General features: G+C 59.6%; 3 protein-coding genes across 8 annotated transcripts; all 3 read right to left on the bottom strand.

Moving 5' to 3' along the window:
- Positions 1 to 480: 480 nt before the first annotated feature.
- On the bottom strand, positions 481 to 3,136 carry LOC136022769 (group IIE secretory phospholipase A2-like). Its single transcript, XM_065696493.1, has 4 exons — positions 2,262 to 3,136; positions 1,987 to 2,134; positions 1,452 to 1,558; positions 481 to 904 (listed from the first exon to the last, which is right to left on the bottom strand). The coding sequence occupies exons 1-4, from the start codon at positions 2,371 to 2,373 to the stop codon at positions 762 to 764; spliced, it is 510 nt and encodes a 169-aa protein (XP_065552565.1). The 5' UTR covers positions 2,374 to 3,136; the 3' UTR covers positions 481 to 761.
- A 1,490-nt stretch (positions 3,137 to 4,626) lies between these two features.
- LOC136022767 (basic phospholipase A2 2-like) lies at positions 4,627 to 8,448 on the bottom strand. 6 transcript variants are annotated; one of them, XM_065696491.1, is made up of 6 exons: positions 8,262 to 8,448; positions 7,681 to 7,889; positions 7,452 to 7,596; positions 7,247 to 7,353; positions 6,484 to 7,171; positions 5,891 to 6,110 (listed from the first exon to the last, which is right to left on the bottom strand). In XM_065696491.1, exons 2-5 carry the CDS (start codon positions 7,709 to 7,711, stop codon positions 7,050 to 7,052), a joined length of 405 nt encoding a protein of 134 aa, XP_065552563.1. In that variant the 5' UTR covers positions 7,712 to 7,889; positions 8,262 to 8,448; the 3' UTR covers positions 5,891 to 6,110; positions 6,484 to 7,049. The 6 variants fall into 6 exon arrangements, with proteins under 6 accessions (XP_065552564.1, XP_065552561.1, XP_065552563.1 ...); XM_065696490.1 differs by having other exon boundaries at positions 7,843 to 7,889; positions 8,262 to 8,447; XM_065696492.1 differs by lacking the exons at positions 7,247 to 7,353; positions 7,452 to 7,596; positions 7,681 to 7,889; positions 8,262 to 8,448 and adding exons at positions 4,627 to 5,105; positions 5,235 to 5,341; positions 5,761 to 5,884 and having other exon boundaries at positions 6,054 to 6,110; positions 6,484 to 6,714.
- Positions 8,449 to 9,501: 1,053 nt separating this feature from the next.
- On the bottom strand, positions 9,502 to 11,161 carry LOC136022770 (phospholipase A2, membrane associated-like). The gene is made up of 4 exons (XM_065696494.1): positions 11,104 to 11,161; positions 10,251 to 10,395; positions 9,961 to 10,067; positions 9,502 to 9,647 (listed from the first exon to the last, which is right to left on the bottom strand). The coding sequence occupies exons 1-4, from the start codon at positions 11,138 to 11,140 to the stop codon at positions 9,502 to 9,504; spliced, it is 435 nt and encodes a 144-aa protein (XP_065552566.1). The 5' UTR covers positions 11,141 to 11,161.
- Positions 11,162 to 12,880: the final 1,719 nt, after the last annotated feature.

Raw genomic sequence — 12,880 nt, 5'->3', positions numbered from 1 at the left:
AGCTGGGTTTGGAGCTGGGTTTGGAGCTGGGTTGGAGCTGGGTTTGGAGCTGGTTTGGGAGCTGGGTTTGGAGCTGGGTTTGGAGCTGGGTTTGGAGCTGGTTTGGGAGCTGGGTTTGGAGCTGGGTTTGGAGCTGGGTTTGGAGCTGGGTTTGGAGCTGGGTTGGGGCTGGGTTTGGAGCTGGGTTTGGAGCTGGGTTTGGAGCTGGGTTGGAGCTGGGTTTGGGGCTGGGTTTGGAGCTGGGTTGGAGCTGGGTTTGGGGCTGGGTTTGGAGCTGGGTTGGAGCTGGGTTTGGGGCTGGGGCACAGCAGCTGCCTGCTGGTTCTGTCAGTCCCTGTTTGTCAGCTCTGAAGCTTGATGTTCACCCATTTGCTGCCAAAATGCTGCTTTTTTAAAGCGTTTTTTAAGAAAAAGATACAAAACTCTGTTCTTCCTTAAATTTCTACCCCAGAAAACCAGCCGCAAGGTTCTGTTGTCTCCTGTGCTGGTTCCTGTGCTTTTCCTACCCCTTCCACCAACAATTCCCCAAAGACAAACCCACCACCGGGCGTGCTTCACAAACTGCCTTTGGAAACGAGCTTTTATTTGCGTGATTTCCTTGTTTTTATGATTTATTTCAGTGTGGGCAGCGGGGCCATCCCTGTGTGCCAGGGAAAGGCACCAGGTACCATTCTGGTGTCTCAGGACCAAGCTGGGCTCTCCCCAGCCCCTGGGAAGGCACCGAGCCCGCAGCGGAGCCCGTTCCTGCCGTTGAGGTGTGCTCAACAGGAGGGAGTGGAGCCCTTGCACAGGGAGTTGCGGTAATTCCTGTAGGAGCTCCGGAATGTCCTGGCTGCCCTCTGGAAGCACTCCGCCGCCCGCCTGTCGCACTCACAGCTCCCTCTTTGACACCGAGTCCCGGATCCTGGAAGGAAATGAGGTGGGATGGGGATGGGAGAAGGGGGGCAGAGGCACAAGATGGCTTTTGGACCATCCCCGTAGGGTACGCAGCCCCATGTTGAGTTTGGGGAGTCCCCTGACCTGCGGTGCGTGGGGCTATAAACCACGTGTGGCCATAAAGGAGCTGTTTGGGTGACTTCATCTATGTATGCATGTATGTAGAGATATTTGCTTAGATTACAGGGAAGTGCTTTGTTTTTGTCCACTCACCATGAAAGGACAATGTTTGCTTTGGGGGAATGGAGGCATCAGGGCCAGGTCCCCATCTGAGATGGGAGGGTTGCCTCAAACCTTCAGTATCAGCCCTTACAGAAGGGCAAGCCCCTCCTTTGGGAGGTCTCTGAGCTCTAAACCTCACCATGTTCCTAGGAAATATTAATTTTCCCTATTCCTGGCACTTTTCCCTCCTTTCCACCCTTTCCCCAGCTGGTTTCCAGGCCAGGATAATGGCCTGGAGGACATCTCGGAGGAGAGGTGTGTGTTTGTGCCTTTGGCCCCGCGCCGCCTCTCACCGCACGTTATCTTGCTTCCCTGGATGGAGTGTTTGTACGTGACCAGTTTGGGGCTGCAGCTAGAGGAGGACAGCTTCTTGTAGCAGCAGTCATGGGCATGGCAGCACCTGCGGGCATGAGAGGGAGCGATTCGGATGGTGCACGGCGGTGAGCGTCGGCAGCGCTCACATCAGCACCGTGAGGAATGTGTCCCCTGTGTCCTGGGTTAGGTGCTCTCCTCGGCATGGCCCGTGCTGCAGGAGCATGGGAAGGTGACTCACACCTTTGGCATCACCAGCACAGCTCTAAATGCTTCCCCCCTCTGATTCCTTTCCCTGCTTACAATTGGCCCATAGCTGGATCCCAAAGCATCTCTGCCTAACGCTGCCCGGGCAGAAGCAACGCTGCTGTGCCCCATTCCATCATCTCCTGCTACTGAGCAACACTTAAAGAAAGCTTGCATTGCTGTCTGCCCCTGGGAGCAGGGCAAGCATTCCCTGCACTGATGTAGGGAGAGGGAGGCAGGGAGGGCTGGGAGCACCAGGTCCCGACTTACCTGTCGGTCGCATCCAGTGGCTGTTTGGATCCCCCCAGGCCGCAGTAGCAGCCGTAGCCGTTGTAGGACAGCGGTGATTTCCCTGTCTTGCTCTTGATCATTGACCCGAATTGAAACACGTTGCAGCCAGCGGGGACCAGCCCTACCACTGGGGACAGCGGGGTTAGGAGCACGGGAGAAGCAACCCCCCCTCCCACCCCTCTGTAGCAACCCAGAGCGTTTTCACCCTCCCCGGTTCGCTGTTTAGGGATGCCTCAGCCATGCAGGGTACTCACAGCAGAGGAGCAACAAGAAGAGCCTCATGGCTGGTGGTGGCAGCTCCGGTGTCCGGGTGAGCCCAAGGTGCCTCCAGTCACACCTTTTATAGCCCCATGGGCTGCCTGGCATGGCCCCTCCTTCAGAGAGCCCAAAGTGGGCAAATATTGACAGATGTCACCATTTTGGTGGCACTGTGTGTGCGAGCCTCTGTCGGCGCTGCTGGAGGCTCCAGTGGGGAGCCCTGCACTGGGAGAGCCCTTTGCAGGGGAGGTTTTGGTGGACTGGGATGAATGGGGCAGACCGGGGTCTGAGTCCATGCATGGCTTCTGGGTATGTCAGCATCCCAATGGGAAAACTTGAGGGAAAATGGGAACCACTTTGCTCCTGGATGACTCTTTTTGATGTCTAGGTTGGAAAACACCATTCTGTATCTTACCCTTTCCATCATGACTTACCAGGCAGGGAGGAAATGCAGCCAGTGCAAAGCATCCTCTACTTCCAAAGTACCCAAGTGTGTGAGATGCAGCGCTGTGAGCAGAGGAAGAGCTGGTGGCCCTCCAGAATGGGCTGTGGCAAGAGATGGCCCTGAGGAAAGGGTCTGTGTGCTGGCTTTCCAGGGTCATCAGTGCCCAGAGGCTCCTTCTGTATGGGGAGGTTCCATTGCGTCCCCTGTGTGCATTGTCCTGCTCTCAAAACAGAGCAGGCGTTGCTCATGGACCATCAGGTGAGCTGTATGGCTCACATTTAGGGCAGTGGAGCTGGTGCAGGGCCTGGAGCCCAAGTGTGATGGGGAACGGCTTGAGGGACCTGGGGGGTTCAGATGGAGAAGAGAAGGCTCAGGGGGGACCTGATGGCTCCCTACAAGTGCCTGACAGGAGGATGGAGCCAGGAGGGGCTGGGCTCTGCTCCCAAGGAACAAGGGATGGGACAAGAGGAACCGGCCTCAAGCTGCACCAGGGCAGGTTTAGACGGAGCTGAGGAACAATTCCTGCCCCAGAGGGTGCTCAGGCATTGGAACAGGCTGCCCAGGGCAGGGCTGCAGGCACCGGCCCTGCGAGTGCTCACACACCGTGGAGACGAGGCCTCAGTGCCATGGGTTAGTGGTGGCCTTGGCAGTGCTGGGGTAAGGGTTGGACTGGATGAGCTGGAAGGGCTTGTCCATGATTTATGTAAAAGGAAATTAAGGCAAGCAGCAGGGCAAGGGCAAACAATACCGGGGGTGTACGCTGGAAGGGTAAAGGGGAGGATGGCTGTCATTTGCTTGCAGACAATCTGTAATGCAAGAGGGGATGCTGAATGACCATTTAGCAGTTTCCTTCTGGCAGAGCACAGTGCTCTGCGGGGAGCCCCAGCACCAGGGCGAGGAAATCCCCTGTCAGTGATGGGGAAACTGAGACAGGAAACAAGGATGTGACTTGTGTGAAAGTGGAGAGATGATGGGAAGAAGGAACCTGGGTCAGGGCCTCAGCAGAATCTCTTCCCTGTCTGTCGGCAGCCTTTTGCACGTGTTTTCTGCCTTTTCTCCAGGCAGAAAAATACATAAATAGTTAAAATTCACGCAGGATTTCAGCAGGGAGAGTGCGTTCCAGCTCATCCTGACCTGCAATCCACCTCCGGGGTCGGCCTGCTCCCATCTCGGCAAGGATTTGATCCTTGATTTACGCCAGCAGACAGCAGCTGCGGGGCGAAGGGCTGCCCTCTCCTTCCTGGTCTCCCTGAGGATGAGCACAGCTGGCAGAGCCCAGTGCTGGCTTCCAGCCAGGAGGAACCGTTGCTGATTTAGGGGAGATTTCCTGGTGCCACCGAGTTCAGCTTTGGCACGACCTCGGGTGGCAATGACAGCGGCCGAGGCCACGTTCGCTCCCTGTTCCTGTGGCTCTCCATCGCTGAGCCCCACACAGGGGGTCACAGAACCAGGACCTCCCAGTGGGCCACCCCCCCGGGCAGAAACCCTGCTCTATGGGGATGCTGCTGCGGTGAGGGGGGAAGCAGCCGGTGCCTGAGCCGCCTGCCCTCGGGGCTGTGCTCGGGGCTGCTGCAGAACCGGGCCGGAGCATTCCTTTCCAGTGAGAAATGTGTTTTGCTGCGAGGCGAGCTCCAGACCACCCCACTGCAGCAGGGGCTGCCAGCGCCCGGCCCTCCCCAGCGTCACGCAGCCCTTTGCATCAGCTTGGATTGCTCCATCTCGGCACAGCCGCGCGTTTCGGAGCCTGAAGGCTCGGGGACGAGTGGGGATGTGCAGGTGCAGGTGCAGGTCAGGGGAGACCCAGCACCTCCCAGGTGCCGTTTTCCCTGGCTTTCCATCGGGAAACGCAGCTGAGACCTCAGCTGCTGCCTGCCAGCGGTGGTCGCTGCCTGCACGAGTCCCGTCACGCTGAGGACTGGAGTTTTGCGCTCTCTGGCTTTATTTGGGAGCAGCAGGAGGGAAGCGGTGAAGCCAAAAGCAGAGGGAGCGGAGAGGCTGCGCAGGAGCCAAGGGGGAACGCGCGCTGGGTCCATCTCGCCCTTCGCAGCGACGAGGAGCGGGTGCCCACCGCTGCCGTGGTTCTCCGTGCTGAGACATCGCCCCCGAGCTGCTCCCCCTCCTCGGACCCGGTGTGCGCTGACGCGGCTGCCCCAGAGGGCGGCTGTCCTCGTGTGGAAGCCAGAAAGCCCCACGGAGGAGACCCGGCAGGGCTGGGGCTCGCTGCCGGCCCCGTCCCTTCGCTCCGGTTAAATGCACGGAGCCCGTCGGCTTCAGCACCGCCCGCCTCGTCCCCGGCACTTGCTGCGGCCCCGGAGCTGCCCCCGGCTCCGCATGCGGCAGAGCAGCGCTGCCCGCTCGCAGCGGCAGGCGCCCCTCTGGCACCAGGTCCCGGACCCTGCGGGCACCAGAGGGGAGCGCAGCTGAGACCTCCCCGGGGGGCCGGTCCCGCAGCGCTGCCCGGGAAGGGCGCTGGAAAGGGGCCGTGGGGCGGAAAGGGGGAGCCTGAAGGGCGGCGGGGACTCACTGCAGCTGGGGACCGCCGCCGGGGGCGCAGCGAAGGGCCGGACGGGTCCCGGGCGGCAGCGCCGCGCCGCCAGCCGGGCGTAGCAGCAGGCGCGGAGCCGGCAGCACCTGCGGTGGGAAGAGAGCCTGGCCTCATCCGAGCCACGGCACCGGCGGCCTCGGACCTACCCGCGACAGGCTCCGCGAGCTCCGCGTCCTGCTCTAAACCGCGCAGGAGCCGCTCGTTCCAGCCCGCCCTTACGCAAAGCCTCTTCCCTGTGCTACCTCTGTCCAGCCCTGGGAGCATCCTGGCTTCAGGGCCATCCTCTCCTCTGGAGCCATCCCATTGACTTCAGGCAGCTGCTGCTGGCGCAACCCTACTGACTACAGGGCTGGAATTAAGGGCGCAGGCGCCTTCCCTGAAGCCTATTCCCCTCCTGTTGCTGCCCATTGCCTGGTCTGCTTTTTGCAAGGCTTTAGAGGTTGCTCATGACCCCTGGGGTTACCCTGGGGCCAGCGTTAGCCCTCAGGGGCAGCACTGTCTGTACCGGTCCATTGAAGCCCTCGACGTGCCCCATCCCGAGGAGCAGCCATGGGTCACATTTCCTACGGTGCTCCCCTCGAGTCCGGGTGCAAACGTGTGCGGGAGCTTTCCATGAGCTGTGAACACACCTAAAGGGACCAGAAAGTGTGGTTTTTACAAGTTATGTGCAGAAACAAGGCCTGGGGAACGATGGGGACGGTGTCCGCGTGGAGCGCACAGGGGTCTGGGGATGCTCCGTGCATCAGCACAGGGCTGCAGCCTGGCTCCCAGCCGTGGGCCAGGGATGGCTGCACTTACTGCAGGCAAACAGCACTGCCACCATCAGCAGGACCTTCATCTTCCTCTCACCCAGGCCTGGGAGGAGAAACAGGACACGCTCAGCAGGGCAGGGCAACAGGCACTGCCATTCAAACCTTGCCTCTGGTCAGGTCTGATCACCCCGAAATCAGAGGTGGGGAAGGCAGCCGTGCCCTCTGGCATCCGTGCTGCTGCCCCTTGGCCAGAAGCAAACACTTTGGGAAGCTGCCCCACCAACCGAGCACCTCCTGCCTCCCATCCCACTGCTTCCAGCACCCAGGGCATCACTGCAGGGGCAGTGCCGCTGCCCCCTGGGACTGAGGTTCTGGCCGAGAGCAATGGCAAGCAGCAGAAGCAGCTCTGCCGCGTCCCCCCCTGTGGTTTTGCTCTGCAGCAGCCATGAGCCCACCCCATGGGGGGAGTTGCTCACCGGGGGATGGCTCCGTTTCCCCTTCCTCGCTGTCCTGGGGAGCAGCCCCTCCACGTCCGGCCCGCGGCTCCCAACTGGAAGTGCTGAAATGACTCCTCTGTCCCAAAACCGCTTTCTGCTACGCCCCTTCCCTCGCTGGCCAAACCCCTCCGGCCCCGTGGGCTGCAGCCCCGTGACGCAGGGCCCGAGACGGAGCTCCTGCATGGCCTGGGGAGGATGCTGTGCTTTCACAGAGGGGATTTCTCTGCTGCCCACAGAGGGGTGGTTTAAGCACGTTGTTTATTTTCGCTTTGAGTGAAGTCACAGCAGCACTGACGTGGTTCACACAGGCAGGGATGAAGGGAGGTGTGGGTGCAGAACCCAGCCCCGTGTCCCAGCTCCCATCACCAGCAGGGATGTGTGGATGTGTGGGTGCAGAACCCAGCCCCGTGTCCCAGCTCCCATCACCAGCAGGGATGTGGGGATGTGTGGGTGCAGAACCCAGCCCCGTGTCCCAGCTCCCATCACCAGCAGGGATGTGGGGATGTGTGGGTGCAGAAGCTGGCCCCATGTCCCAGCTCCCATCATCAGCACCGGTGCCTGGGGTAGAATCGGTGGCTCCTCCTGTAGCTCCTGATGGTTCTCCTCAGGCAAAGGGCCAGGCTGCGGTCGCACTCACAGGAGAGCTGGGAGCACCACGAGCCCTTTCCTGCAGGCAGAGGGGACCCCTGGGTCACCCCCAGCTTGGGGGGGGGTGCACCCCCTTTGCCAGGGCCCTACTCACTGCAGGAGGGGCTGCTGCCGGCCCAGTCGTAGAGGTAGCTCTGAGCTTTGGCATTGCAGTGGTGGCTCAGGAGGCTGTCGTAGCAGGTATCGTGCAGCTGGCAGCACCTATGCGGGACCTCGAGGCTTTAGGGCTTGGTTTTGTTCCCTTTGCCCCCCACATTTAAAGCCACGCTTGGGCAGGGAGGTGTTGAAGGCACTCTTACCTGTCGGTGGCATCCTTGGGCTGCCCCTTGCCCCCAAAGCCGCAGTAGCAGCCGTAGAAGGAGTAATGCAGCAAAGCGTTTTTCCCCGTCGCCTTCGTGATCATCTTGTGCAGATCCCAGAGGCTCCCATGAGCGGGGGACAAGGCTGGGGAGGAGGGAATAGGCGGGGTTCCCGCTGACATCCAGCCCCACAACAGCATCTCCATCCCTCCAGCTCCCAGGTGGGTACCGGGCTGGTGATGTCTGAAACACTGGTCCATGGCGCAGAGTACTCAGTGCAGGGGAGTTGTTGCATGTTTGGTGATGGGAAAAGGTCAGGAAACGACCAGCCTGGTCCTAATTTCCATGACTACACTGCATGGAGAACCCTGGTGCGAGGGAGGACACTTACCCCATGCAACCAGCACCGCGAAGGCCAGGTTCATCTTCCTGAGAGCCCTGAGAGAGGAAACCAAACCATTCCCCTGTCCCACCAACCACTTCCCTTTGTACTTCCCCCTCACGGGGGCAGAGATGATCCCACCTCGGGGAATGAGGGGATGAGGCTGTGTTGGGGATGGGAAGTGATGGGAATTGGCTGGTGGAGCAGGGGGGGAAGCAAAATGAAGGGATAGGAAGAAAGGTTGGAGGAATGATGGAAAAGGTTGGAGGAAAGGTCGGAAACCCTCGAGGGCTGCACCCACTGCTCTGCCTCTGGGCTGGGGTCTCAGGAGGCTTCCCTGCTCCGGCTTTCCCAGCATGGGCCTCGCTTCCCCCTTGCACTGGTTGAAGCAGGAAAGGAAGGAGCAGCATTCCCACATCCCTGCTTACTTTGGGAAGCCGCCGCTCGCTTCCAGGGCCCTGCAGCTGCCTGGATGTGCTTTATAGAGTTTGCTCCCTGCTGCCAGGTGCTGGTTCTACCCGAATCTTGCCGACTGGGCTCTTCTGCAAAGGAGAAGGCACCATCCTTCCCCTTTACAGGAATGCAGGGATTCCCCTCAGCGCCCTGGCTGTGCTCACAGGGCTGGTGCTGGGCAGGCTGAGCTGTCAGAGCAGCATTTCCAGCCCAAGGAGGAAGCCAATGCTCTGTGCCCCAGGCCGGATGTGCCCGGGGGCCTTTTTCTCTGCCCGTCCCAACCCCGGTGCTGTATCAGGTGGGAAAGTGCATGGGCTGCGATGAAAGCATCACTGCATGTGCAGCCTCTGGATGAGTAAACGTCCACCACCGGTGTGAGGGGAATGAATCAAACCCAGTGTTTAGTGATGAGAGACTGCAGCTTCCCTCTGTTTCTCTTCCTGTTTTTACACCTCTCCATCGCAGCAGAGCTCATTCCCTATGGAGAAACCATTCAGTCCGCCTTGGGGTGGACGGGGCTTTGACATCTTCCCTGCTCTGTGGGTTCTTCAGCCTTCACGCTGGCCGTATTTGTACATCAGTGTCACGGGAAGATCCCAAATCATCTCCCACAGTTCCCACCACCGTTATTCCCATAAAAACACCTTTTGGCCGTACCCCACCTGCCCCTTAAAGCGCTGCTTCGATTTTGCTCCGGGATGAGCTCAGCTACCAGGAAGGGCTGTTGGGAGAAGGCGAAAATCCCCACTGCCAGCAGAGCTCGGCGCTGGGGCATCATTGCTGCTGCCAAGCCCTGTGCGTTGCAGCCACTGCTGCTGTTGGGATCACGTGCATACCGGGCTCAGGCTCTGGTGTGGCTACAGGGTGAGATGCAAAGGGCCCCCCAAACTCAGCAGCTCCATTGCCACCACTGCAGTGCCCCAGTGGCTCTCATGGAAAACCATCGCGGAGAATCACTTTAAACACCTTTTATTACCTCGGCTGGGAAATGGAATCAAGAGAGAAAAGGGAGGAGGAAGGGACAAACGGATGGAAGCTGAGGTGTCCTTTTGGGAAGGGGGATCTCCACCCGTAATGTGTGAGTGCCCTTCCTCACCCTCAGCATCACCGCAGGGGCTCCAGCTCTGTTCGGCCCCCACGTCAGGCTTTTCTTGCCGTAGCAATAGGGAAAGCCAGTGACACCCTGCAGCCTTGCTTGTGCCCCCCCCCCCCCGCTCAGCACTGGAGTTTGCTTCCTTGGCATTTCAGCTTGAAATAGAAGAGGTAGGATTTGTTGTAGGAATGCAAAGTGCTCGCGAAGCACGAAGCCACGGCCTGGTCGCACAGGCAGGTCTCTCTCTTGCACCAGCTCTGCTCCTCACCTGCGGGGGGGAAACACTGCTCTGCAATGGCTTTTCTGCCCAGCAGCAGCGATGGGGCCCCTCCGGGCACCCCTGATGCCTGGAGCTGCCCTGGGGAAGAGCACGAAGCGGCATGCCCAGTGCTCATCCTCTCCAAGCTGCCCGCATCCCTTGTAATTCCCGGCTGTTTATCATGAGCTGTATCCTGCGTGCACCCAACAGGGCACCAGGCTGGATCCATCCCAGGGGGGACGTCCTCCTGTGTACCTGGGGTGCTGGGGGGACTTGTAGGTGGTTCCCCACCTCCGTGGGACCCCCGCTCTGTGGTACTCACCGCAGATGATGTCTCCATCAGCAACATTGAACTGGTAGGGGGTTATCAGGGGGGTGCATGTGCCCTCTCTCAGCTTCCTGTAGCAGCAGTCGTGGGCATGGCAGCACCTATGGGGAGCACCTCGAAGGTGAGGGAGGGTCCAGCCTCAGATTTAAGGTGACTGGAACGAGGGAATGGCCAAGACAGCAGCAAGATGTGGCTGGGGAACAGTGCAAACCCCTCTGCACAGCACTCGCCGGTGCCCAGGGAGGTTTCTGGGGCCCCCTGCTCCAGGTTATCCGGGTACTCACCGGTCGGTGGAGTCCACCGGGGTCCCTCTGCCGCCGATGCCGCAGAAGCACCCGTACCAGCTGTAGGAGAGCAGCGCGCTTCTCCCCGTGGCCGCCCTGATCATCTGCTCCAGCTCCAGGACGCTGCTGTGAGCTGGCAGCAGCCCTGCAGGGCACAAGGATGAGCTGGTGCGGGGCCAGGACACAGCGGCATTCCCTGTGCCTTGCACCAGGAATGGGAATGGAGTCTGGAAATACGCGCTTTTGGGCACGGGAACCATGGGAAGCACCCCCAAACCCCTCAGGATTATGTCTGGTCTCTGCAGCTGCCCCATTCAGTCGGGAGAATCATAGGGTAATGGAACAGATTGGGTCGAAGGGACCTTAAAGCTCTTCCAGCTCCAACCCCTGCCACGGGCAGGGACCCCTTCCACTGGAGCAGCTTGCTCCAAGCCCCTGTGTCCAACCTGGCCTTGAGCACTGCCAGGGATGGGGCAGCCACAGCTTCTCTGGGCACCCTGTGCCAGCGCCTCAGCACCCTCACAGGGAAGAGCTTCTGCCTTATCACCATCTTAAATCTCCCCTGTTTCAGTCTGAACCCATCACCCCCTGTCCTATTGCTACAGTCCTTGATGAAGAGTCCGTCTCCAGCATCCAACAAGATGCCAGTGCTCTCTGAGGAGGCTGTGCCATGCTTGCATCCTGCAACCCTGACCAGCTCTGGCCTTGGCACAGGCAGGAAAGCTGGTGACAAAGTAAATATGGATCTCAGCATCCCCAATCCTCCCCACCGTGGTGACCTCCAGGGCTTTCGAAGTCTCCTTTGCCAGGCAGAAGAGGTCCCAGCCTGGCCCGGTGAAACCGGGGCACTCACCGCAAGCCAAGAGCAGGGCGAAGAGCAGATTCTTCATCCTCAGACGGGTCCTGGAGGAGGAAACAGCAACAGCGGGCAATGAGCAGTACCCCGAGGGCAGGACCGATGCCACCACGCCTGCGCCAGGGGCATGGAGCACGATGACATTCGTGTCACCGTGGACGTACAGCGTTATGAAGGTACCCCTGTGCCCGAGTGCACCCAGATGGCTCCTGACGGGGCCTTCGAGGCTGGTTTTGGGATGTGGCGCGTGGCAGGGATGCGCACAGGGACACAAGGGTTTCAAAACCGGGGCTGGAGGAGCAGCTCACTGATGCAGCCTCCTGACGAGAGAATGGGCAATTAAAGTTCCCCTCGTCCTTATCTCGCCTGCACCTCGCAGCCCCAAGGCTGCTGCTGGCTCAGTGGGTTTGCTTTATAGAGATGGCGAGGTCCAGCCCCTCCTCTGTGTGTGCTGCTGGCTCTTGTCACTGGGGAGCGGGTCTTGCCATGGGGCCCTCGGTGCAGGAGAAGGTTCCCTTTCCAAGAAACATGAGTTTCTGCCAGTGTGGCCGTGGTGATGCTCCCTCCACCACCTCGCTTTGCTCATCTGCTTGTCGTATCCATCTCGGGCCGTCTCCACCTCTCCTGGATGAATTGGTCAAAGCCTCGGCTGCGATTTAATACCCACAGGTTTCAGCGGAGACACGGGACAAAGGGGATTTGCGCTCAGGACACACAGAGCTGGCACCACCGAGGTCGCTGCACCCCTGTTCAGCTGCAGAGGTGACACTTTGGCCTCGGTGTTGTCTCCAGCGGGTGCTTGGCTTTGTCAGCTCACACCCTGCAGTCTCTGAAGTGCTTCCTCTTGGGTCTTTCCCTTGCACTTGCCCCCTCTCACATCCACATCTGCATCTATTCCTTGTGTCTGTGCTTCTCCTGCCCTCAGGGCATGGGAGGCCCTGGGAGTGTGAGGGGCAAGGGGTCTGTGAAATGGGATCACCACAGACGCCATGGAAACCCAACTGGGAATGCTTTTGAATAGAGTTTATTTAATCAACACAGCTAGACATGACACCAAGACACAAGGGAGGCAAGAACCTGAGGAGATAAGGAACAAAAGCTGCTATTTTCCCTGATAAACCGCAGGGCTGAGAGCAAACACACACCAAGGTATGCAGGGCTCCACCTCGGTGACCAACCACACTCCCAGGAAGGGAATTCCGGCAGGGAATGGTGAGAGCCTGGCTCAGGGGGCTCTATTCAAGAAGAAAACCCCTTGTTGAATCCCTAGAGAGCCACCCAAGCTGCTCACCGGAGGGATGTCACCTCCCGCCTGTCCTCCAAGGCCCATCCAAGGCTCTTCTTCCCTCTATTTCCTGCTGCCCAGTGAAACAAAAAGCCACGCAAGCCCCATAAGGGAGTGCTGGTGAGGAGCAGCTCGCCTAAATCCCCCCTCAAGGGTGCTGAGGGGCTTTCCCATTCATCATCTGCACACGGGACCATCTCATTGCCACTGGTTGCATTGGTTTGCATTGCAATGATGCCAACCCGTGGGTATCACACCGACACCCAAACCCCCTCCTCTCCCCACCTGGCTTTCAAACCCATGGCACCCGGGTGGTTGATCTGCCCATTCCCACCTCATCCACACAAAACTCCCACTGGAGAAGATGTCCCCATGGTGGTGGTGGTGGTTTCTGCACTGCTCATGCTCACATGCTTGGTTCGTGTGGGTCCTTGCCCTTTGGGGTGGGTTTGCTCATCTGTTGGCCCCATCTGCTGAGGTTTTGGTGTG

This window comes from Lathamus discolor, chromosome 16, assembly GCF_037157495.1.
Source record: "Lathamus discolor isolate bLatDis1 chromosome 16, bLatDis1.hap1, whole genome shotgun sequence".
Lineage (NCBI taxonomy): Eukaryota > Metazoa > Chordata > Aves > Psittaciformes > Psittacidae > Lathamus > Lathamus discolor.
The sequence above is the reverse complement of the archived record's forward strand: the minus strand, read 5'-3'. Positions and strand labels throughout refer to the sequence as shown.

Coding starts and splice junctions, on each gene's coding strand:
- LOC136022770 (XM_065696494.1), bottom strand. CDS start 11,140: ATGAAGAATCTGCTCTTCGCCCTGCTCTTGGCTTGCG. Junction 10,396..11,103: donor CGCCCTGCTCTTGGCTTGCG/GTGAGTGCCCCG, acceptor TGTGCCCTGCAG/GGCTGCTGCCAGCTCACAGC. Junction 10,068..10,250: donor CCGGTGGACTCCACCGACCG/GTGAGTACCCGG, acceptor TGCTCCCCATAG/GTGCTGCCATGCCCACGACT.
- LOC136022767 (XM_065696487.1), bottom strand. CDS start 8,191: ATGCTGGGAAAGCCGGAGCAGGGAAGCCTCCTGAGACCCCAGCCCAGA. Junction 7,354..7,451: donor CCCAAGGATGCCACCGACAG/GTAAGAGTGCCT, acceptor GGTCCCGCATAG/GTGCTGCCAGCTGCACGATA. Junction 7,172..7,246: donor CGGCAGCAGCCCCTCCTGCA/GTGAGTAGGGCC, acceptor CTCTGCCTGCAG/GAAAGGGCTCGTGGTGCTCC.
- LOC136022769 (XM_065696493.1), bottom strand. CDS start 2,373: ATGCCAGGCAGCCCATGGGGCTATAAAAGGTGTGACTGGAGGCACCTT. Junction 1,559..1,986: donor CCACTGGATGCGACCGACAG/GTAAGTCGGGAC, acceptor TCATGCCCGCAG/GTGCTGCCATGCCCATGACT. Junction 905..1,451: donor GGGAAGCAAGATAACGTGCG/GTGAGAGGCGGC, acceptor ATTTCCTTCCAG/GATCCGGGACTCGGTGTCAA.